Source organism: Mustela lutreola, chromosome 7 (genome assembly GCF_030435805.1).
Source record: "Mustela lutreola isolate mMusLut2 chromosome 7, mMusLut2.pri, whole genome shotgun sequence".
Classification (NCBI taxonomy): Eukaryota; Metazoa; Chordata; class Mammalia; order Carnivora; family Mustelidae; genus Mustela; species Mustela lutreola.
Genome location: NC_081296.1, coordinates 66,618,583 through 66,643,867, shown reverse-complemented (window position 1 = coordinate 66,643,867; position 25,285 = coordinate 66,618,583). Strand labels below are relative to the sequence as shown.

At 37.7% G+C, this 25,285-nt stretch overlaps 1 protein-coding gene across 1 annotated transcript in view; it reads right to left on the bottom strand.

The window, feature by feature from the left end:
* The window catches only part of BUB1B (BUB1 mitotic checkpoint serine/threonine kinase B), a 48,730-nt gene extending 24,702 nt beyond the window's left edge, over positions 1-24,028 (bottom strand). Inside the window, exons 1-8 of the mRNA XM_059181142.1 lie at positions 23,795-24,028; positions 20,510-20,656; positions 17,442-17,501; positions 16,099-16,243; positions 11,242-11,438; positions 3,445-3,614; positions 2,171-2,385; positions 1,917-2,008 (exon numbers count right to left, since the gene is read on the bottom strand). Coding sequence (XP_059037125.1) covers positions 1,917-2,008; positions 2,171-2,385; positions 3,445-3,614; positions 11,242-11,438; positions 16,099-16,243; positions 17,442-17,501; positions 20,510-20,656; positions 23,795-23,829 — 1,061 coding nt within the window. The 5' untranslated portion in view covers positions 23,830-24,028. The remainder of the gene's footprint in view (positions 1-1,916; positions 2,009-2,170; positions 2,386-3,444; positions 3,615-11,241; positions 11,439-16,098; positions 16,244-17,441; positions 17,502-20,509; positions 20,657-23,794) is intronic.
* Between the last annotated feature and the right edge of the window lie 1,257 nt (positions 24,029-25,285).

The following is a 25,285-nucleotide window of genomic DNA, read 5'->3' as shown; positions in this document are numbered from 1 at the left end:
GGCCAATAAGCCCATGAAAAGATGTTCAACATCATTAATCATTAGAAAAAAGCAAATCAAAACCACAATGAGATACCACTTCACACCCACTAGGATGGCAATAACAAAAAAAAACAAAAAACAAAACAAAACAAAAAAACAAAAAATAGCAAGTGTTGGTGAGCATGTGGGGAAACTGGAGCCCTTATTCATTATGGCAATTTGGAAACAAATTGTTTTCCTCTTTGGAAAACAATTGGAGAGTTCCTGAAAATGTTAAATATGGAGTTACTATATGACTCTGCAATTCCCTTCCGAGGTATATACTCATAGAATACAAAAACATATGTCCACAAAAAAACCCATATACACAAATGTTCACAGAAGCATTATTCATAATTAGCCAAAAAGTTAAAAACAACCCAAACGTCCAAATGGTAGCTGCTCTAGACAAGTTCAGGGACTTGCAAACAATCTGGTTTGACTATATGTTGGGGAGGAAACTGGAGATGTTAGCAGAGGCCACATCAAGAACAGTCTCATAATTAATCTTAAGGAGTTCTGGTTTCATCACAAAGGTTATGGGGACCTAGCGAGGATTCTGATCAGGAAAATGAATCAATCAGATTTGCAATGCAAACCTGTGACAGCATAAAGAATGAATGGGATGAGTCACAGTAGAAGTAGAAAGATTAGGTAGGTTGTAGTAATCCCAGCAAAGAATGATGGAGACACAGACACCATAAAGAAGACTGTTAAATCTATATAGGAATTAGAAATATATTGGTAATGGTTATTGCTTAACAAGATCGAAAGCAGCAACAAATTAGGGGGAAATATTTGCAACTCCTATTAAAGATTTTCGCTAATTATTTTAATCTATGAAGAGACCCTGGAACACATCATTAAGAAAACACAAACTAAAGAAAAGTGTTGCAGATAGGTCAAATAAGACAGCCATGAAGAAGAGTTCAAATAAAAATAAAGTTCAACATTTTCTATACTATATTTATTTTGCCATAATTGTACTTACAGGTGATCTGAAACATTAGAAAAATTAAATATCCACAAATGTGTGCTAGCAATTTCTTCAGGTAATCTTTTTTAAAGGCTCATGGGATTTTTTTTCTTTTGTTCTTTTTTTAAAAGATTTATTCATCTGCTTGAGAGAGCGAGTGAGCACAGTGGGAGAGTCTCAAGCAGACTCTGTACTCAGATGATCCCATGACCCTGAGATCATAACCTGAGCCAAACCCAAGAGTCAGACACCTAATTGACTGTACCGCCCAGGTGCCCCTCATAGAAATTTCCTAATAATATCCTCCCCTGTGTTGAGCTCTTATTAGGCAGAAATTTTTGTTATGAATCTTATCTATTTTTGTCTTCCTACCGTACCTAGCATGTAGGGATGATGGGTTACAGATAAGTTATGAGAAAACTCTTGCACTGAGAACTGGGACACAGAATCTGAACCTAGTATTATAAGCTCTGCAGTGTGTATTAGACTAGATCTCACACTGCCTAATGATTTAAGTATCACCTATCATTCTTTTTCCTATAACAGAAATACTAAGGGTTAGGAAGAAAAAGAAAAAGATATTCAGAAGGAAAGAGCAGGGTAAGAGGAAAAACTATCATAATCTCTAATTACTGTCAAAACAAAAATAGAACATCTCACTTAAATCAAAGGGATTATCTTTGACTATAGCAATCTAAATTTAACCTATAAAGTTTATTTCTTAAAAAGAATTTACCAAATGGTCTTTTAGTCCTAATATACTCTAAAGAATAAAGACATTAAAACACACACACACACACACACTCTCTTTGTTACTTTCATCACTGTAAAGAAGGAAATGCCTTTGGGAACCAGAATAAAGGGGCCCCTGCTCACTCTTAATAATTACCCCCTCAAAACATCAGGAAATTAAACTCACATAACTGGCTGTTGTGCAGTTTCTTCAACATATGGAGTAAAACTGGGAAGCAGAGGGGGTACAGTGGTCACAGAAGCTGTACCACCACGAGGCTGGCGATGAAGAAGAAAATGATAATTACCATTCTGACAAAGTATATGCAGACCATGCCTAATCATTCAGGAGGAATTAAAAGAGACACTAAAAATACTCCTCTACACTAAATCTGAAGTCTTTGTTATGTTGGCAAGTACACTGGCTATAATAGTCCTTACCCTGTATTCCAAAGGTCTGCCTGTGTTCCATGGGCCGGGCTGCAGCTCATTTTCTTTGGCCCTGGACACAGGGGGTGCTATCCATGGCTGAACTGTAGGCTTAGACAACTCTGTTCTAGAAGCCTCATCAGCATTTTCATCAAAAATAGTAATTCTGGAATTACTTTGCCTCTGTTGAGGAACTGGATTTTGGAGTCCTCTGTTCTGGTTTGGAGCTAGGAGAAAAATATTAAAACTTCATGTAAAATCTTTAATTATCAACTGCGGTGCTAGTAAGGTATACCTAATTCTTCCTAAAGCCAAGGAGATTACCCCTACTACCATAGAAACAAAGTTTTTCTTTTTTTAAGATTTTATTTATTTATTTATTTGACAGATAGAGATCACAAGTACGCAGAGAGGCAGGCAGAGAGGGAGTGGGGAGAAGCAGGCTCCCTGCTGAGCAGAGGGGCTCTACCCTAGGAACCTGAGATCACGACCTGAGCTGAAGGCAGAGGTTCAACCCACTGAGCCACCCAGGCACCCAAAGAGATTTTTTAAAACAATAATTTTTTTAAAACCTTACATGAATCAAATTACTAACTTTTTAATCTATTCTGTTTGTTATACTCTCCCCCTCCTTTCTCTCACCTACAGTCTTTTATTTATAGATATGTTAAAAAAAAAAAAAAGAGGGACGCCTAGGTGGCTCAGATGGTTAAATGTCTGCATTCAGCTCAGTTCATGATCCCAAGGTCCTAGGGTAGAGCCCCACATTGGTCTCCTTGCTCAGCAGAGAGCCTGCTTTTCCCTCTGCCTGCCACTCCCCCTGCTTGTGCTTACTCTCTCTATCTCTCTATGACAAATAAATAAATAAAATCTTCGGGAAAAAAAAATTCTACATCTTCCTTCAATCATCATTCTAATGTTGTCTAGTTTTCTCAGAGACTACCCTAACCTAAATCTTCATTTGTCAACTTAAAATTTTCTCTCAATGGATATCAGCTGAAATGTGCTGAATTTAAAGAAGATAAATTAGCCGAACAACTCAAACTCAGAAACTCTCGATGCTCCCTATATATTAGGTTTTTCTTAATTAAGACACAAAATTGCTGACATGTTTTGCTTTTACTGCATACTGTAATCTCAGCTCTCTGAAGACTTCCTTCTTTTTGCTACCTAGTATTCAGAAAACTAGGACAGTGTCCACATATATATTTATACATTATCTCTTTACATAATTTGCCTACCGCCCGCGACTAAGAGTTTCCCATAATAACACTTAACAAACTTACCCTTAAGAGCACCTCCTACACGGCTGATTGGAGCTCTTGCTGTCCTTTTCCCTTTGCTCTTTAGTTCTGCCAGTGTGCTTCGTTGTGGTACAGAAGATCCAAAATCTTCCTCCTCCTCTTCTTTCTCAAGGGCCAACACAGTTTGCCGAGACACTCGAGCTTGGAATTGTCTAAGAGAATGGATAATTAACTTTTGGAGGAGATGAAGACTACTCATTGGAATAAAAATTTCTGATTTATTAAAACAAGGGAGAAGAAATATAGACAAATAGCCCAAAGAAAGTGTTTATTCTCTCAGGAATAAACAAAGCTACCTTGAATTCAGAGAAAGTTTGGAATAGGATGATTTAATTCCCCTTTAATGTCCAAAGCTCAACCAATTGGCATACTCTGAAGAGCACCATTAGGCTGATCTCAGGATCAGACTGGGGTGACTAAGGTTAAAGAATGTATTAAGGTCAGAGTTCCCACCAACTTTTTAAACTTACAAAATAAGTTGGAAGAGTAAATGAGCATCCATATACTCTTCACCTAGATTCAGCAACTGTTAATGTCTTGCCACATCTATTCTATCACCGCCTGTCTCTTGTTCTCTTTAGGCACATTGCTCACCCCCATATCATTTTTTCCCAACCCATCTGAAATGAAGTTGTATTCCACATGTCATTTTACTTTAGCAAAGCTCGCAGAAGTTTGAAGATTAAATTTTCTATGCTGCTGCTGAAGTTTTACATATTATCAAAAGGGTAAAAAAGCAGAATAAACTGCAAATGCTGGCCAAGAAGTAAGCCTGTGATCGCCTCTCTCTCACTGGGTAGAATTAAAAATTCTAAACAAAATACAAAAAAAGCAACTGAGGCCTCTGAAAAGTAAACAAAAGCAAGTAGACTGTAGAGAGGGGTCAAACTTGAAGAAACAACCCACACAGGGTTGTTTCCTGTTTTTTTTTTTTCTTCTTCTCTTTTCTGTTGTGGTTTTAAATTGTTGCAACAATGGTGTGGGAAGCTAAAACCTCATCTTTCTGGCCAGAGTACTGGGAAAAGGGGACTCTGAGGGCCAACCAATGTGGGAAAGATACTGGAGAGGATGAGCTGAAGCAGGGGATCTCCTAACTCTCTACATGAACGGGCACAAGCCTTGGACTCACTCCTGAGCTATGCATACAGAAGGCAGGCCCAAAGCAGCACAGAAAAGGCTTTGAGAACTGAACTATGATATAAACCATTGGCCAAGTCCTAGACTAACCACTGAGCAGCCTACACATGGGATAGACCCAAAGGTCTTGAAAATTGAACTGCCAATGGAACCACCACCCACATGAAAAAGAACTTATGATATCTGAAGGTTGGTTGCCTGCTAAGACAAAAATATCAGATTCCCCAGAGAATATTAGCCAACAGGACTCAGTCTAATAACATAGTAACGGGATAAATGTCCAGGATATAATCTAAAACGACTTGACAGAAAAAGAGCCAGGAAAATGTGATCAATTCTCAAAGAAAAAGGCTATCAACACATATCAAAATCAAGATGAGCTAGGTATTGGGAATTTCCAGACAGAAATTTAAAAGCAGCTATTATAACTACACTCCAGGAGATAAAGGTAAAAATATCTGAAATGAATAGAGAGACAGAAGTTCTCAGCAGAGACACAAAAACTATAAAAAAGAATCAAATGGAAAATTTAGACCGAAAGACACATAATCTGAAATAAAAAATTACTGGATCAGAATGGAGATGGCTAAGGAAGGAGTAAATAAACCTCAGGACAAATCAACAAAAATTAGTCACTCTGAAGAAGAGAAAAAAGAAAAGTTAAAAAAGTAAAAAAAAAAAAAAAAAAAAAAAAAAAAGCAAGGGCAGTGCCTGGGTGGCTCAGTTGGTTAAGCATCTGCCTTCAGCTCAGGTCATCCCAGGGTCTTAGGATCGAGCCCGTTTTGGGCTCCTTGCTCAGCAGGGAGATTGCTTCTCCCTCTGCTTCTGCCTGCTGCTCGCCCTGGTTGTGCTCTGACAAATAAATAAATAAAAATCTTTTTTAAAAAAAGTAAATTAAAAAAATAAAAACAAAAAGAAAACAATAAAAAAGAGCTTCAAGGATCTATGGAATAATATCAAAAAGTCTAACATGTGTAACTGAAGTCTCAGAAAAAGACATATAAGTGCAGAAATAAATAATGGCTGAAAACTTCTCAAATTTTGGGAAAGGCACACATTTACAAATTCAAAAAGCTCAGTAAACCCCAAATGGATTCAATGCAAAGGTAATCACACAGAGACACATCATAATCAAACTTCTGAATAATAATGTTAAAGAAAAAAATCTTAGAGGTGACTGGGTGGCTCAGTCGGTTAAATGTCTGCTTCATCTCAGGTCATGATTCCAGGGTTCTGGGATCCAGTCCCATGGAGGGCACTCTGCTCAGTGAGGAGTCTGCTTTTCCCTTTACCCCTCCACCCTGCTTATGCACTCTCTCTCTGTCAAATAAATAAAATCTTAAAAAAAAAATCTTAAATGCACCCAGAGAAAATCAACATATTACATATAGAGAAGGAACCATTCTCATCAGAAATCACAGAGTCCAGAAAACAGTACAACATCTTTAAAGTACTGAAAGAAAAGAACTGTTGAGGGGCACCTGGATGGCTCCGACGGTTAAGCAGCTGGCTTCAGCTCAGATCATGATCACAGGCTCCTGGGATCAAGCCTTGTGTCAGGCTCTCTGCTCATTGGGGAATCTGCTTCTCCCTCTCCCTCTGCCCCTCCCCACCACTTGTGCTCTCTCTCTCCCAAATAAATAAAATTTAATATAAAACACAACAACAACAACAAAAGAACTGTGGACCCAGAATTCTACATCCAGCAAAAATATCCTTTAGGAATGAGGATGAAATGAAGACATTCTCAGATGAAAAAAAACTAAGGGGGCACCAGGGTGGCTCAGTGGGTTAAGCCTCTGCTTTTGGCTCAGGTCATTCCTGGGATCAAGCCCCGAATCAGGCTCTCTGCTCAGCAGGGAGCCTGCTTCCCTTCCTCTCTCTCTGCCTGCCTCTCTGCCTATTTGTGATCTCTCTGTCAAATAAATAAAAATAAAAATAAAAAGAAGAAGAAGAAGAAGAAAAACTAAGGCAATTTATTAGCCATAGGCTCACTCTAAATGAATGGCTAAATGAACCTCTTCGGGCTAAAGGGAAATTATACCAGAGGAGAACTTGGGACTTAAGGAATGAAGAAAGAATAAAAATGATAAATACAAAAGACCATTTTCCTCCATAGTTCTTTAAATATGTAAGGCTGTTGAAAACAAAAATTATAACATTGTCTGGTGGGGCTTTCAACATATGTAGGTGTAGTACATATGACAAGTATACCAAAAAAGTAGGGAAGATCAAGGGACCTATATAGTTATAAAGCTTCAGTATTTTCTTACTTAAAGTGGTAAAATATCAATTCTAAGTAGACCATGAAAGGTCAGGTATGTTTATAATATACCCTAGACAACCACTAAAAAAACAGTAATGGAAAAAAAAAAGCCAATAATATAAATTAAAACAAAATATTAAAAAATATTCAGATAATCCAAAAGAAGGCAGGAAAGAGGCAAGAGAGGAACAAAATATATACAACAAGTAGAGAACAAATAAGAAAATAATAGATCTAAATCCAACACAATAATTAAAGTAAATGTTCTAAACACAACATTTAAAAAGATAATATGAGAGCTGATGAAAAAACAAGGCCCAACTATTCGCTGTGTATAAGAAACCCACTTTAAATATGAAGACATGGGATAAAAATGAAAGAAAATCCATACAAAAGCCTGCATCATGAATGTTTGCAGCAACATTATTTCATAATAGCCAAAAAAATGGACACAACCTAATTGCTCATTAATTGATGAATGGATAAACAAAATGTGGCATAGCCACTGAATGGCATATTACTGAGCAATAGAAAGGAATGAGATACTAGTATACGACAGAACTATGTTCATCAGTGAACATAGTAGGACGAACCTTTAAAACAGTATGCTAAGTGAAAGAAACCAGTCACAAAAGACCACATAACGTAGGATTTCATTTATGGGCAAAGCCCAGAATAGGCAAATCTAGAGAGAGAAAGCAGATAAGCAATTGCCTGGAAGTGGATGAGTGGGGATGGGGAGTCACTGCTAATAAGTATGGGGTTCATTTTAGGGTGTTAAATATGTTCTAAAATTAGATAGTGGTGGTCACACAACTCTAAAACTGTTAAAAAAAAAAAAAAAGAAAAGAAAGAAAGAAAGAGAAAGGAAAAAGATATATCATATAAACAAAAGAAAGCCAGACTGGCTGTACTAGTAATCAGACCAAGGAGACTTCAGAACGTGTATGACGAGGGATAAAGATAGACATTGTATAATGAAAGAGGGATCAATTATAAATGTGCATGCTTCAGAATTTCAAAATATATAAAGCAAAACAAAATAGGACTTGAGAAAAAAAAAAGACAAATTCATAATAAAAAGGACTTCAAAATTCTCCTCTCAGTAACTGATAGAACAAGTAGACAGAAAATCAGCAAAGAAACAGAAGACCAGAACAGACTATCCATCAACTTGACCTATATAACATTTAAAACATTCTACCCCTGAACAGCAGAAAACACATATTTTTCAAGTGTCCACAGAATATTCACTGACAACAGAACATATTCTGGGCCATAAAACAAAACTTAAAAACAAATGAAACCATACAAATGTTCCCTGACCTTAATGGAATTAAACTAGGAATCTGTAACAGAGAGACATCTGAAAAATCTCCAAACATTTCCCATTAAATTAATACACTTCTAAATAACCCGAGTCAAAGGAACAACATATGTGAAATTAAAATATTTTGTGCTGAATGAAAATGAAAAATACAGTATTATATCAAAATTTGTGGAGTATAGGGCGCCTGGGTGGCTCAGTGGGTTAAGCCTCTGCCTTCGGCTCAGGTCATGATCTCAGTTGTCTTGGGATCAAGTCCCGATCAGGCTCTCTGCTCAGCAGAGAGCCTGCTCCCCTTTCTCTCTCTGCCTGCCTCTCTGCCTACTTGTGATTTCTCTTTCAAATAAATAAATAAAATCTTAAAAAAAAAAAAAATTGTGGTGTATAGCTAAAGCAGTGTTAAGAAGGAAATTTTTATATTAGATAAGGCATAGATTAGATATTAGATCTAGAATTAGTGAAACAGGTTATCACCTTAAACTAGAAAAAGAGCAAGTTAAACTTAAAGCAAACACAAAGAAGGAAATAATAATTAAAAAATAATTAAAAGAAGGAAATAATAAAGAGCAGAAATTAATAAAAATAAGAAGAAAAAGTCAATTAAGAAAAAGCAATGAAACCAAAAGCTGGTTCTCTAAAAAGATCGATAAAATCTGGGCGCATGGGTGGCTCAGTCGTTAAGCGTCTGCCTTCGGCTCAACTCATGATCCCAGGGTTGTGGGATCGAGCCCCACATAGGGCTCCCTGCTCAGCTGGAATCCTGCTTCTCCCTCTCCCACTCGCTCTGCTTGTGTTTCCTCTCTCACTGTGTCTTTATCAAATAAATAAATAAAGTCTTAAAAAAAAAGATGAATAAAATCAATAAACTTTTAGCTAGACTGAGGGAAAAAAGAGAAAACACAAATTACGAATATCAGGAATGAAAGGGGAGAGGTACCTATATAACATACAGACATTAAAAGGAAAATAAACACTATAAACAACTCTATGCTCCTAAACTCATAGATGAAATGAGTCAATTCCTCAAAAGACAAATACTATAAAAGCATACTCAAAGAAATCAAAGATCTAAATAAATGGAGAAATATACCAAGTTTATGCACAATACTAATCAAAATCCCAGAAGCTAATTCTAAAACTTTTACAGAAAGTCCAAGGAACTAGAAGACCTAAAAAGAAGAACAAAGTTAGAGGTCTCCTATTTACCTGATTTCTAGACTCACTATAAAGCTACAGTAATCTAGATACTGTGGTATATACACTAATTAACAGATATACAGATCAGAACAGAATAACAGAAATAAACCTACACAAATACTTTTTTTTAATGTCGAGTATGATTTTCGACAAAGGTGCAAAGTCAGTTCAATGAAGAAAATCTTTTCAACAAGTGGTACAAGAACAAATGGAAGTTTGTATGCAAAAACAAAAACAAAACTTTGATCAATACTTTCTACAAAAACTAACTCAAAGTGGATCAGAGAGCTAAATATAAAAGTAAAACGACAAAGACTTGAAGACTGGGGCGCCTGGGTGGATCAGTTGTTTGGGCATCCAGCTCTTGGTTTTAACTCAGATTGTGACCTCATGGATCATGGGACTGAGCCCCATATCGGACTCCGTGCTCAGTGGGGAGTCTGCTTAAAGATTCTCTCCCTCTGCCCCTACCCATACTCTCTAAAGTAAATAAATAAATCTTTTTTTTTTAATTAAACATAGAAACATAGAAATACCATATAATCCAATAATTCCACTATCTGGTATCTACCCAAAAAAACCCAAAAACACTAATTCAAAAAGATATATGCACACCTAACACCTATGTTTACTGCAGCATTATTTACAACAGCTAAGATATAGAAGCAACCTAAGTGCCTCTCAATAGATTAAGGAAGATATTGTGTGCTTATGTGTGTATGTCTCTCTCTCTCTCTCTCTCTCTCACACACACTCACACACACACACACACACACACACACGTGTATGATGGAATATTATGCAGCTATAAAAAAGCATAAATTGGTGCCACTGGTGACAACATGGATGTACCTAGAGCCTATTATGCTAAGTGAAATAAGTCAGACTTAAACAAACAAAAAGCAGAATAAGACCTATAAATACAGAGAACAAACTGTTGATTGCCAGAGAGGACACAGGCTTCCAGTTATGGAATTAATAAGTCATGGGAATAAAAGCATAAGAATAATAGCATAAGAAAGTTATTGATACTGTAAGGGCTTTGTATGGTGACAGATGGGCGCTACACTTGTGATGAGCACAGCTTAATTTATCAACTTAGCCAATCCTTATACTATACACCTGAAACTAATGCAATGTTGTGTATAAACTATACTCAAATTTTTTTTCTTGAAATTTCAAGATAAAAACATAGGAGAAACTTTTGGCAACCTTCCACTACACAGAGTTCTCATGATCCATGCAAAAGTAAGTAAGTTAGACTTCTGCGAAATTAAAACATTTTGTTCTATAATCACACTATTAATAGAACAAATAGACCATAGGGAAACTGGGAGAAGATTTACAAGTCACATACCTGACAAAGACTTGAATTCAGAATATCTATCTTTAAAGCAGAATCAATTTAACAACCAAAATGCATTATGCTAAAATGAAAGCAGTCAGATTCAAAAAGCTACAGTGAATGATGCTATTTATGTGATATTATGGAAAAGGCAAAACTATAGAGGTGGAGAATAGGATCAATGGTTGCCAAGGTTTGGGAATGAGAGTATGTGTTAAACTACAAAGGCAGAGAGCATAAGGAAATTCTATGGAGTGTCGGAACTTGATCATGGTAATGGTTACAGGTCTCCATTCATTTGTGAAAACTTACAGAATTGTACAACAAAGAGTAGATTTTACTATATGCTAAATATAAATTGGTCTTTTAAAAAATTTAATTTAAAAAAATTAAAAATCAAAACTAAGGAAACTTGCCAATCCATGGAGAACATTTTATTCAGATGCAAAACCAATGATTTATATCTATTAGTTTTAAAGAGTGAAGATAAGCTCTAGAGAAGTTTACCGGTGCTGTGACTGTAGTCGTTCCAGTGGTTCCGCCTTCTGTTGAATTCCTTCCTGAAATATCTTATCTGCCTTCTTAAAGTTTTCTCTAGCTTCATATTCTTCAGCCCATGAGATATAGAACTGAGCAAGTGAAACACCAATCCCTTGGCTGTGTAAATAACTGTACATATCCAAAGGCTCATTGCATAAATGTCCCTGTAACAAATTAAAAGCATTAACAGTTAACCAATTTCTATTCACTTACTGTCTTTTATGTGCCAGAAAAATCACTGGAGTTTTATGTAGTTTCTGCATTGAAAAAATATGTATCTGTTATAATACAATGTTATAAGGACTTTACTGGGAAGACTTAAAAAGTAAGCAAAAGAAATTAATTTGTAAGAAAAGGGATGAGAGGGGCGCCTGGGTGGCTCAGGTCATGATCCCGGGGTCCTGGGATTGAGCCCTGCATCAGGTTCTTTGCTCCGCAGGGAGCCTGCTTCTTCCCCTCTCTCTCTGCCTGCCTCTCTGCCTACTTGTGATCTCTCTCTCTCTGTGTCAAATAAATAAAATCTTTAAAAAAAAAAAAAAAAGGAAAAGGGATGAGAAGGAAAGATCTCAAGAAAGTATGACATTTGAGTGTGGCGTTGAAGGAGGAATAGACATATCCGGTAGAGAATGGGAAAGGAAGGACATTCTAGACAGAGAAAATGGTTTAAGCAAAGACAGAGACTTAAAGTTTATAGGGATGCAGACAAGACAGGAGCTTGGAAAAAAGGGTTTAACAGGTCTTAAATGTTAAGATAATTAATTTTAAATCTACCTGATAGTAAATGTATGTGTGTTGGGTGGGAGAGCTGTAAGCAAGGGAATGACATGGTCAAATCTGTATTTGTATTTTAGGAGGGTCTTATAAGACCAGATATAATGTAGATAATTCTAGTAGTAAGAAGGTAGGGGAATGGCTCAATAAAAATCCCACATCAGGGGCACCTGGGTGGCCCAATGGGTTGGGCCTCTGCCTTTGGCTCAGGTCATGATCTCAGGGTTCTGGGATCAAGCCCCGCACCAGGTTCTCTGCTCAGCAGGGAGCCTGCTACCCCCCCCCCCCCGCCTGCCTCTCTGCCTATCTTGATCTTTCTCTCTGTCAAATAAATAAATAAAATCTTTAAAAAAAAAAATCCCACATCATTAACAGTGCAACATATATTTTTTCCTTAAGGAAAAAAAAGAACATATATCATCTTACACAGATAAAGGGGTTTTTATCATTTTATAAAGTTTTAATCACAAGAAAATTTGCTTTTATTCCACTTAATTGTCCATCATTCATTTTTCCATGTTGCTGGTTATTCGTTATTATTTTTAGATAAGTAAAAAATATTCCACCCAGAAATCTTCCATCATTTAGCTACTCCCTATTTTTTGGATAGACAGCTTCTACTTTGCCCCATTACAATAATTTTTATAACAAATATCTTCATGCACACAACCTTTCATGTTTCATATTACTCCCTTAAATAAATTCCTAGAAATAGAACTATGTTAAACAGTAAAAAATTGCCCTTTTATTAGAAGATTTTTATTTATATATTTATTTGACAGAGAGAGAGAGAGAAAGAGAGAAAGAGCATGAGCAGGAGGAGCAGCAGGGGGCAGAGGGAGAAGCAGGGAGCCTGATGCAGGGCTCAATCGCAGGACCGAGGGATCAAGACCTGAGCCTAAGGCAGACGCCTAATGGACTGAATCACCCTAAATCACTCTAAAAAGCAACAACTTGCTTTCTAAGTGTTGTACAAATTTAAAATGCTAGTAGTTATACCCAAATACTAATTTCACAGAAAATACCCAATTTTAATTTCATACAAAAATGGCATTTCAGTGTTCTAATTAGGAGTTCTTATACCACAAAGGAGACTAACATTTTCTCCTATTTATTTACTTGATACATTTTCTCTCCTCTATATCTGTCCCTGATTGTCTAGCCTAGGTTAAGTCCTCCTTGTATGTATTCACTCCTACACAACTCAATACTTTCCTGCTTTCTCTTTTGTGACAATTAAATGCTTAACATCTGTCTTTCCCAATAAAGTAAGCTCCACAAAGGCACAAAATATTACTATCCACTATATCCCAATCTCTAGATAGGGTCTGGTAGAAAACTGAATAAATGAAATACTCCATTTCTATCTTTAACAAAAACAAATAGTATTTTATAATTTAATTGTATAGTAATACAATAAATGGAGTTTTCTGCTTATCCAAATGAGTGATGTTTTCCCCTTTGTGATAGCAATTCAAGTTGTAATTCTGAACATGTTATCAGTATCAGATATAGTCCTCGACATCTATTACTATATAAATAAAGGTTAACATTGACTGCACTTGTTAATGGCTTTCTAAATAGCTCTGGTTCAACCTGAAAAAGCCAAAAAAGATCAGGTTATTCTAGAGTGCTGAATGAGATTACTTAAGAAATAACATAAATAAAAGGACCACATGGTTAGATTAATATATCCAAGAGTTAGACAAATCTTTCTGGTAATCCCTAACAAGCCAACTAAAACAATTTTACACTTTTTTTTTTTTTTAAAAGATTTTATTTATTTATTTGACAGAGAGAGATCACACATAGGCAGAGAGAGAGGAGGAAGCAGGCTCCCTGCTGAGCAGAGAGCCCGATGCGGGACTCAATCCCAGGACCCTGAGATCATGACCTGAGCCGAAGGCAGCGGCTTAACCCACTGAGCCACCCAGGCGCCCAACAATTTTATTTTACACTTTTAACTAGAAATCCTGGATACTGCCTAAGAACAATTTTTTCCTTAGCTAGATTGTAGTTACCCCTTACAAAAATAATTCTTAGAGAAATTTTTCTGCAAAGCAAAGAAAGTAGTGTGAGGAAGCCAACTGTTACTCTTCTTGACCATTACATAAAGAAAAAAAAAAAAACCCAGCAAAATAGTTCATCATGCATCCTGTTAACCATCTACAAAGTTCAGATTATTGCTGATCATTCTAGGGCTGATCATTTGACTCTGAGAGTTGTCTAGAACAGCACTTCTCAGACTGTCCATGGGAAAGAAGCTAGTTTTGGTGTGTGAGAGTTTCAAGTTTCCATTCCATTGTTGACTGTTTTTTGGTTTTGTTTTTTAAAGATTTTAATTATTTATTTGACAGACAGAGATCACAAGTAGGTAGAGAGGCAGGCAGAGCAGGCTCCCCGCTGAGCAAAGAGCCCAATGTGGGGCTCAATCCCAGGACCCTTAGATCATGACCTGAGCTGAAGGCAGAGGCTTAACCCACCGAGCCACCCAGGCACCCTGTTGACTGGTATTTTTTTTTTCCTATTGTTGATTGGTATTTTTAAAAAAATATAATAAAAACAAATTACTAGAAATACGATGATGTGTTTGGATGTTGCGGGAAAGTCAAATTTGTTAACAAAACTTAACAAAACTTCGAAATGCTTGCTCTGAACTTTTACATATGTTGAACAGTCTGCCGACCATTCTTCCAGTAGTTTTGGTCTAGACTATGCTTTTTATGTTATAATAATATCACTATTCTTCAATACCAGCACCAGGTCAGCTTTTGTGAGCAAAATTATTCCAATTAATTGTTACTTTCAATAGTTCCAACTAAATATTATCATCTAATCCTGAGATAAAGAATTACTTTAGAGATTTATCTAGTCCAAACGTTAGGTAAATCACATATAAGAACATTATTTAGGATAAGAATATTATATAGGATGGAATGAAGAAAAAAAATCTATTTGTAAGCTACCAGGGACCATAGTCTCCATGCTAACAAATCTGTTTAGCATTCCTTGGGTACCATCCTTTGACATCCTTACCACTAATGCTCCAAAGATAATTTTTCCAAATTGTCAATAATGATGCCAAGATATGTCAAATGTCCTATGGAAACCAAGATAGCTTATGCCTTCAGGACTCACCTAATTCCTTTATTAGTGATATTTGAAGTTTAAAATAAGGTCTCAAGAGATATATTTTAGCCAAAAATTTTATCAATTTCAAATGTCAATATTTTATATTACAATGGCTATTGTAAATATGCTATTATTTAGAATAATTTAAAAATATAAAATTATCTATTTTTATTGGTTTTTTAATAAAAATAATTTATTTTTATAAGTATCCAGTTATCCATTATCTAATTATCTATTATCTAACATTCTATTCTAAATATTTATCACTTACTTTATCTTTCTTTTCTCTCTCTTTTTTTTAAATCACTTACTTTTTCTTATCTCTTTTAGGATAAAGGCAATGAAATTAATACCTAAGAAATTCTGGTCATTATCTTATTTGAAGATATTTTCATTAAAAAAAAAAAAGCCTAAAGAGTGTTCTAGAAATAAAAGAACTACATGTCAAATGAGATGATATAAAGTGGACAGGCAGATATTTTTGGATGTAGCAGTATACTACATAAAAAACACTATCTTTTCATGGTATTGATTCTCAGAAAGGGGACAAAGGGATACCAGAATCACCTGGAAAACTTTTTCACTAACAATCATACTACTGCCATGTGTTGGCTCCTACAGATCCTCTCCCAGTACAGTTGCATGGCCCAGTTATATTTGAAATAAATAATCCACTCCCATGAGGAGGTATACAGGCCTTATGATCACTTTTAAAGGGGCCAAAAAAAAACCCAACTTCCATTAAAATCCATCTTTAAATAGAGCCAATTTGACAAATATTGAGTATGTATTAATTGTTTAGTTTAGTACCTACTAAATAGCTCAGGTTTTGCCTTTCTTTTTTTGGTATGTACCAGAAAGCTCTAGAGAAAATCACCTGGCGTAATACTTTAAACTCAAACAGACTTGAGAAAGACTTACCAATTTGAGCCAAAGACTAAGAAATCGTGGATCGTTATAGTATCGTTTTTCTCCTTGTAGTGCTTCAACAGCTCTTTCTAATAATGTTGACATATTACTCTCTTTCCCCCCCTGAGGATAGTTCTGCTCTGTCCAATTAATATACCTGAATGGAAAAGAAAAGTTTTATTTATTGATTGATTGATTTTTAAAGATTTTATTTGAGAGAGTGAGCAAGAAAAAGAGCAGGGGGAGAGGGAGAAGCAGACTTCCTACTGGGCGGGGAGCTAGCCATGGGACTCAATCCTGTGACTCCGGGATCATGACCTGAGCTGAAGACAGACACCCAACCAATTGAGCCACTTTTTGGGCAACCCAGGCGCTCAAAAAGAATTTTAAAGTTTAATGTGTACTTTTATTCTTGCACCAAGACCCATTCTTGACTTTCTTAAGCAAAAATATCTAATTTGAAAGTATGTTTATTTAGAGGCCCTCAATGACATGTCCTAAGCCTATATTTCTTAAATTTTGCTAACATGTGCCTCTGGGAAATAATGGGTATGGGGATAAAAGGGTGTAGCTCTCAGCTGCATGCCACAAATTTGAAATTTCTTCAGTTACGAACACCTCAAGAAGAAACACTGTCTCTCTCAAAGATATCACTTTGGGGCACCTGGGTGCCTCAGATGGTTGGGCATCTGCCTTCAGCTCAGGTCATTATCCTGGGGTCCTGGGATTGAGTCCTGCATTGGGCTCCCTGCTCAGCAGGGAGACTGCTTCTCCTTCTCTCTGCCTGTGATCTCTGTCTGTCAAATAAATAAATAAATAAAATCTTAAAAAAAAAAAAAGAAAAGAAAAGAGAGAGGGAGATACCACTTTGTATTCTGACACACTGCTCCGTACACCCTAATTTGAGAGGCATGGCCCTAAGGACTCATCTAGTGCCCTTACTTCCTGGATGAGAGCAAGGTCTCTTGTTCTAATGTGGTGACTCCTGGATGGGAGCTGGTCATGGTTAGAAGCTTGGAAGTCAGCCCTAAGCCCACTCTCCGAAGAGGGGAGAGGGGAGAAATGGAGTTAATGACTGTCATGCCAACTCAATGAAACCTCCCTAAGACTCCACAAGTACAAGGCCTGGAGAGCCTCCACCAGGTGGCTGGAGCACGTGGGTGGAGGTGCTGGGAGAACGGCCCTCAAAGAGACTGACAGAAGCTCTACAATCCTTGCCCTATGCATCTCATCCATCTGGATGTTCATCTGTGTCCTTTATCATATCCTTTTAGAGTAAGGTGGCAAACTGTAAATAAACTGATTTTATGAGAAAAAAAAAAGTTGCTAGTGCCCTTGTGAAATAAAAGACGTACCTATCCCAAACATCCAGAGGGTCATTTCCAGTGTAAAACCGAATTTCAGATTCAAATGCCCTGAAATTTAAACAGAAAATGTTAGCATTAGCAAAATAAATAAATAGCCAAATAAATAAGCATCACTTCCATTTTATTCATTTTTTAATTTTATTCATTTTTCATTTATTCACTCCATTTATTATTATTATTATATTTATTTATTATATTATTATTTATTATTTATTTCATTTATTATTCATTTCATTTATTTTTATTTATTCAATTTTATTAATATGAATTTTATTCATATTCATTCATAATTCATTTAATTTTATTCATTTTTTAGCATCAATCCAAATAACTTCACTGGAGCTTGAGGGTTTGTTAAACAGGAAGAAAAATAGAAATAATCAAGATTCTGCCTGATAATATAACAGAAAGGACAAAACATGGGGAAATTAGATAAATTCCAAAACAACATACAGAAAAACAGAATTACACAGCAGTTTAGAACTCTGGAAAAAAACTCCCTAGGTTCAAATTAGCAGTTCTACTAATCAATAGCACAGTGACATTAGACAACCAGTTCAAATTCTGTTTTCAGTCTCCTCATCTGTAAATTGGGAATAAAAATAAAGAAGTCCCCCCTTTATCTGCAGGAAGATAATTTCCAAGATCCCCAATGGATGCCTGAATTTGAGGATACTTCTTAAACCTATATATACTATGTTTTATTCCTGTACATACATACCTATGATAAACTTTAATTTATATATTAGGCATGGTAAGGAATTTACAACAATAAAATAGAAAAACTGTAACAATATACTATAGTAAGAGTTATGTGAATGTGGTCTCTCTCTCTAACTATCTTATTGTACTCTACTCATCTTTCATCTTTTTCTTGTGATGATGTGAGATGATAAATTGCCTACATGATGAGATGAAGTGAGGTGAATGATGTAGACATTCTAGCACAGAGTTAGACTACTACTGACGTCCTGACAAAATGTCAGAAGGACTATCATCTGCTCCTGGACCACAGGTGACAGCAGGTAAATGAAATTGAGGAAAGTGAAACCACAGATCAGGCAGGACTACTGTAGTACCTATCTAATTATTTAGGTTGATTACTCTTACTATAAAGTGTTTAGACATAATAAGTACTCCATAAATGATAGGAAGTACTAGGTAATAAACAATTTACATTAATAGAAATTAATAAAGCAAAATTAAAATAAAAAATTTATAAAAACCATATAAAAGGTTATATCTGATACAAAGAACTATACAATAATTACTGATGCAAAGGCATCTATAATAAGAAAGACAAAGTATACAAAGGGAAAATTAACTAACAATACAAAGCAGGATAGTATATCACAGTTGCCAAGAATGGATCATAAAGGTTTTGATAAGTCAAAAGGAGGTATCACAGAAGCAGCTTCAGAAGGTGGGATTCTGAAGGAACCATAAAATTTGGGGAAAATAAAAAGGGGGGGGGATTTTTCCAAGATTTCCAAGAAATCAATGTTGAATAAAGTTGTAAAAGTGGGAGAGTTACTAACACTAGCTCCTGACACTAACTGTATCAGGAATAAACGGAGATAGACAGAGTAAGGGATTAACCTTACCATGATATACATACAAACACACAACCATGGTCTAGGAGCAAAAGATCTTCCTTCTGACATATTGTCAGGAGGTCAGTAGTAACGTCTAACACTACGTTAGAATGTCTACTGGAGAAGAAGGGCTTGTTTTAAATGTAAATTTAAAGACTTGGAGAGCCTGGCTGCCTTAGTCTGTGGAGCATGCATCTCTTTATTTCAGGGTTATGAGTTCAAGCTCCACACTGGGCACAGAGATTACTTAAAAGAAATATAACTAAACTAAAAGACTTTGGATTCCATCTGCTCAAGCCACTACTGGTTCTTTAATTGGAGAGTATCTTGAATATGTTAAGTAAAGATTTAAAAGATCAATTAAGTAACATTTTAAGAATAAAAGAAATTAGAAAAGGAAACGCCATTATGAAGTTAATATGGTGATTTAGGTATGAGATAATGAGGCCATTACCTGCAGAAATGGTGGAAAACTAAAATCTAAGACACTACTGATAAAAATCAGCAGTCCGGGGCGCTGGGTGGCTCAGTGGGTTAAAGCCTCTGCCTTCGGCTCAGGTCATGATCCCAGGACGCTGGGATCAAGCACCTCATCAGGCTCTCTACTCAGCAGGGGGCCTGCTTCCTCCTCTCTCTCTGTCTGCCTCTCTGCCTACTTGTGATCTCTTGTCAAATAAATAAATAAAATCTTAAAAAAAAAAAAAAAATCAGCAGTCCTTGGGGCACCTGGGTGGCTCAGTGGGTTAATTTCTCTCAGGTTTATATTTTCTTTAGAGATCACTATTTCTTTTTGGCGTACTCTCAAAAATGCTTTCCTGGAAAGTTAAAAATTGAATGCATACACAAGATAGAAGATTTCAGGGGCACCTGGGTGGCTCAGTGGGTTAAAGCCTCTGCCTTTAGCTCAGGTCGTGATCCCAGGGTCCTGGGATTGAGCCCCACATTGGGTTCTCTGCTCAGCAAGGAGCCTGCTTCCCCCTCTCTCTCTCTGCTGGCCTCTTTGCCTAAATAAATAAAATCTTAAAAAAAAAAAAAAAAAAAAAGAAGATTTTACTCTCTCAGTACTCAGAATCCAAGGAAGCAATTTCTTTTAACTGATTACTATTCAAGAGTTAATTCTATTTAGGGATCCAGCATGATATAACACTTTTGATAAATATTGTTTAATATGATACTTACTTTCCCTTGTTTCTCACTGTTCTGTATAAGATCTATTTCTATTGATACAAGAGTTTGACTGCTCCATAATTAAATGAAATCCTATAGCTCTTGTTCTTAATCATACTTGAGCAGATCTTTAAGTAGCTGTTGTGTGATGAAAAAGCAGGTGGGGAACAGATTCTCACACTATCAAATTTTGAAAAGTACTTCTTAATGCCAGTAGGCATGGATCCACATCTTCATTACCAACTACAGTTGGAGATGAATGATGACAGGTTCACCCCCCACCATTCTACACACCGTTTCTGTTGCTGAAGAGTAGTGTTAGAGGCAGATTCTTGCTGTGCCAATGCTCCCTGAAGTGTGGACATGATCCGCCCTTGCCGTAACGGTTGGACATTTTCTTTACTCAGTTCCCACTCATCTCCTTCCAAGGACATGGCTTCACTGTGAAGAGAAATGAAAGTAAGTTTCATACTTCTATGTATATATAGATTATTATAAATGTTTTCAAATAAGTGATTATTCATGATCTTTGGGCTGAATATGGTGGGCTGGCACATTAGTAGTGTTCTTATACTCCTAAGTGTCTGGGCCTTTCTGTAACCTGGTTTCCAAGTTTATGGCTGTAGTATTGCCTAACAGAAGAGAGAATGTAACTAGGGTACTGAAGACAGTTATAAGAATAAAATTTAAGGAAGAAAAGAAGGAGAAAAATTATAAATTTGGCAAAGTAGATAAAAAGCACTAAATGCATCATCTCATTCAGTTTAAAATTAGCAAACAGGGGCACTTGGGTGGCTGAGTTGGTTAAGCATTTGACTCTTGATTTCAGCTCAGAGTTGTGGGATTGAGCCCCACGTTGGGCTCTGCGCTCAGTATGGAGTCTGCTTAACCCTCTCCCTCTGCTCCTCCCTTTGCTTGTGTGTGCTTTCTCTCTCTCTTAGGCTCAAATAAATAAATAAATAAATAAAATCTTAAAAAAAAAAAAAATTAGCAGTTTGTCAGACCAACACACCATGCTTCAACTGATGACTTAAAACTGAAGTTTATATGTATATACAGGTAGCCCAGAGCACAAGCAGACAAAAATACGATTTATTGGTTACAACTGCCCCCAGCCTGTGGATGGGGAAATTCCCACAAGTTTTTTGGAGGCACCCCATACCTTATGGGGTATGTGCTCTGAACTTCAGAGCTCTGTAACTATGAGAGACACAATCTCTGGGTTTAAAACAGAGAAACAGATAGGCACTAATCTTTGAAATAAAGTGAAAGTTACATGTGACCTTAGTTTAGATGAGAGCTGAAAACTCTCAAGGTTAACTATAAGTGATTAATAATTTAGGTTGTAACTACTCACATCTTTTTAACTATATGTGTGAATCTTATAAATGTAAGGGCCATGTCATTTATTTTTACAACCTCATGGTCTAATATTATAGACTCTGTCTCCAGGAAGCACTGAATAAATGTCTGCTGAGTTCATCTGAATTTCTTTTCTTAATCTTGAAATAGCAATTAAACTACCTCACCTAATGTCCCAAACTGAGCTGGGACTGCTCCCCTCCCTCTTTGCTTGTCTGGTCTCCTTCCAGACCTGCTCCTCCCAGTGTTCCTCCATCTCAAATAAATGGCAATTTCATTTTTCCAGTTGCTCAAGCCAAAAATCTTCAGTGCCAACCTTGACACCCCTTTCCTTATCCCCCACCTCCAGTTACCTGGCAAATTCTGTCGGCTCTACCTTCAAAACAGATTCAGAAATCAACCTTCTATCATCTCCATTGTTTCTAGTCTGGCTCAAGCTACCATCTTCTCTTGCCTGGATTATTTCAGTAACCTCATAACTGCTTTCATCCTCTTCTGCCTTAGTCTTTTCAACACTGCAGCTAGTGATCCTATTGAAACTAATATCAGATCCTGTCTTTCCTCTGCTCAAAACCTTCCACTGACTTTTGAACCAGAGTAAAAGCCAAGTCCTTACAATCTTTGCATCCTCACCTCTACCTCATCCTTCATTTCCTTTTGCTCTTCTGGTTCACTTGACTCCAACTACTTGCCAGATGCAGCTCCCTCCCCCAACCCTCACCCTTCAAATCTCTGTACTTCCCCCAGATATGTGCTTGACTGACTCTTGAGTTTCCTTCAAGTCTTTTTTTTAAAGATTTTATTTATTTGAGAGAGAGAGAGAGAAGCAGGGGGACCAGCAGAGGGAGAGGGAGAAGCAGACTCCATGGTGAGCAGGGAATCCAACTCAGAGCAGTTTCCTTCAAGTCTTGACCCAAAAGACACCTTCTCAGTGAGGCCCCCTGTTCAAAAAATATCTAAAATTGCATCAATGCCCCTAATCCCCACTGTTTTAGTTCTTTTCGTACTGACCATTTAACTTAAGTTTATTGATCTTGTTTCTTGTCTGCTGCACCCACCCTCACCCCACTCCAGAACTTAAATTTCACAAGGGTAGGGATTTTTGTGTCTTTTATTTGCCATATTTAGCACTTAGTAGGTAATCAATAAATATTTGTTGCATAAGCTAAAGAGTTCTCCATATAGCATTTATCTAAGTATGGTGTACCCCATAATGAAAATGCATACCTTAGGGCACCTGAGTAGCTCAGTAGTTTAAGCATCTGACTTGGCTCAGGTCATGATCTCAGGGTGCTGGGGTGGAGCCCCACCTAGGGTGCCCCACTCAGCGAGGAGTCTGTTTGTCCCTCTGCCCCTCCCCCTTCTCATGCTCTATCTCACTGTCTCTCAAATAAATAAATAAAATCTTTTTAAAAAATGCATACAGATTTCCAACCTAGAAGAACTGATATATATATATATATATATATATATATATATATATATAGAAAAGCAGCAAGCATGCAGAGAAGGGCTTTTTATATTTTTAATTATGCCATTGACATGGAAACACCTACCATTTGGCACTTATTTGGAGGCATTTACCTTACACATACTTTGAATTCATCAGCATTTTCCATATTTTTTAAAAAGATAACAGTGTGATTTTATTTATAAGATTACAGTATGATTTTCATATTTAAGTAGCAATTTATTATATCTCGGCTATCCTTTTTTTATCTAGAGTCACTTAACATACACAGTATTACTACTTTCAGAGGTAGAATTCAGTGATTCATCCGTTGCATATAACACCCAGTGCTCACTACCTCAAGTGCTCTCCTTAATGCCCATCACCCAGTTAGGGCCGTCCCCCACCCACCAGCATTTTCCATCCTAAGACGAGTGAGTCCAAGATCAAAGAGCTAGAAAATGGCTGAGCGGAGATACATAGACCATACTACAAATTCCCAATTCTTTGTACATTGGGATCGCACAGCCTCCTTTGCTTTGATGCAGCTGCGTTCTCCCGTGCCCTCACCCCAGTGAGGTCGATGCTAACTAACCCTGTCTTCACCTCCAACACTTGCGCCCCCGACTCCAGCAGGAAGGAGGCTCCAGCCAGGCCCACTCTTCTCCCGACCGTGTTCCTCTGGACTGCACTGAGCAGAGACTGTCACCGGCTACATCCTCGGGTCTCCCAGGCACAGTTCCCGGCAGCCTTTCTCCGGTACCCACCTCAGAGCACCCCCTTCCTTCTTTGTCGCCGCCATCCTGCATTCCCGGTTCAAGCCCTCTTCCTGCCGCAGGCCTTTCTTCAGGGCCGCAGACCGCCTGGAATTCCTTCCGCAACCTGCCCTTAGAAGTAACAAAGCGACCAGAGGGACAAAAGTTTGCACCGACTCCTTGGCAAACCAGCCTCCTCAAACCCTCCAAGTTTCAAATTTAACGGTCCCGCGCGGCCGACGTGAATACGCGCCTCCGCCCCTTCGTTCTAGCGTAGCTCTCTCCCAAAGAATTCTGGGGCTTGTAGTTTATCCCGGGTTTAGTCCGTGCAGTCGCGATGCATAATGGGAGTTGGAGTTTCGGGGAGTTAGTGGCTGCTCGGACCGCTGAGGTTGAGGCGGTGTAAATTCTCGGGAAGTGCTGTAAAGCAAGGCAAGTTGCTCACAGGTCTAGAGTTCTTGGGGCGCCCCGATCCCGCTGTTTCCTGCCTAACTTTTTTTTTTTTTTTAAGATTTTATTTATTTATTTGACACTCAGAGATCACAAGTAGACAGAGAGGCAGGCAGAGAGAGAGGAGGAAGCAGGCTCCCTGCTGAGCAGAGAGCGCGATGCGGGGCTAGATCCCATGACCCTGGGATCATGACCTGAGCTGAAGGCAGAGTCTTTAACCCACTGAGCCACTCAGGCGCCCCCCTGCCTAACTTTTGAATCAGAAAAGCTAGACTCTAGTTCTGTGAAAAACGTACCAAGTGTGCAACCTTAGGCAAAGCTATATAGTCTCTCTGACTTTTCAAATTTCTCATCTGTAATGTGATGTATTGCCTTTCTCTCTACTGCACAGTCCACAGGCAGAAAATACAGCTATGCCTCGCGTCCCAGCTATGCCTGGCGTCTTTTCATCTTCGGGATACCAGCCTCCATTGGCACTGCACTCTAAGTCCCAGCTCCAGTTTCCTGAGAAAGAAAATATGGTGGGCTCAGTTGAGGCCGGGGGAGCAGGGTCTTTTGAACAAAACCCAGTTACAAGGGAGCCCTCCTCCTGTGAACTTGGGGGTGGGGAGAGGTGGCAGTTCCCAGAGAGGAGAGCTGGAAGTAGGTGTTCACTACCCCCTTGCCTCTTGGTTTTCAGGTTTCTTCACCATTTTTTAAAAAGATTTTATTTTTAAGTAATCTCTACACCCAACATGGGGCTCAAACGTAAAACCCCGAGTTGCAGGCTTTACCGACTGAGCCACCTGAGTGCCCTTCCACTATTTTCTCATACTATGTAAGCTCTTCTTTCTTCTACATCATCAGGACTCTTGATTGCAATGGAATAGGAATCCAACTTAAACTGACTTCCTCAGAAAAGGGAGTTTAGGGGCACCTGGGTGGCTCAGTTGGTTAAGCATCTGCTTTTGGCTCAGGTCATGATCCCTGGGATCCTGGGACGGAGTCCCTCATCAGGCTCCATATCTGTGGGGAGCCAGTTCTTCCTATGCCTCTCCTTCTAACTGCCATTCC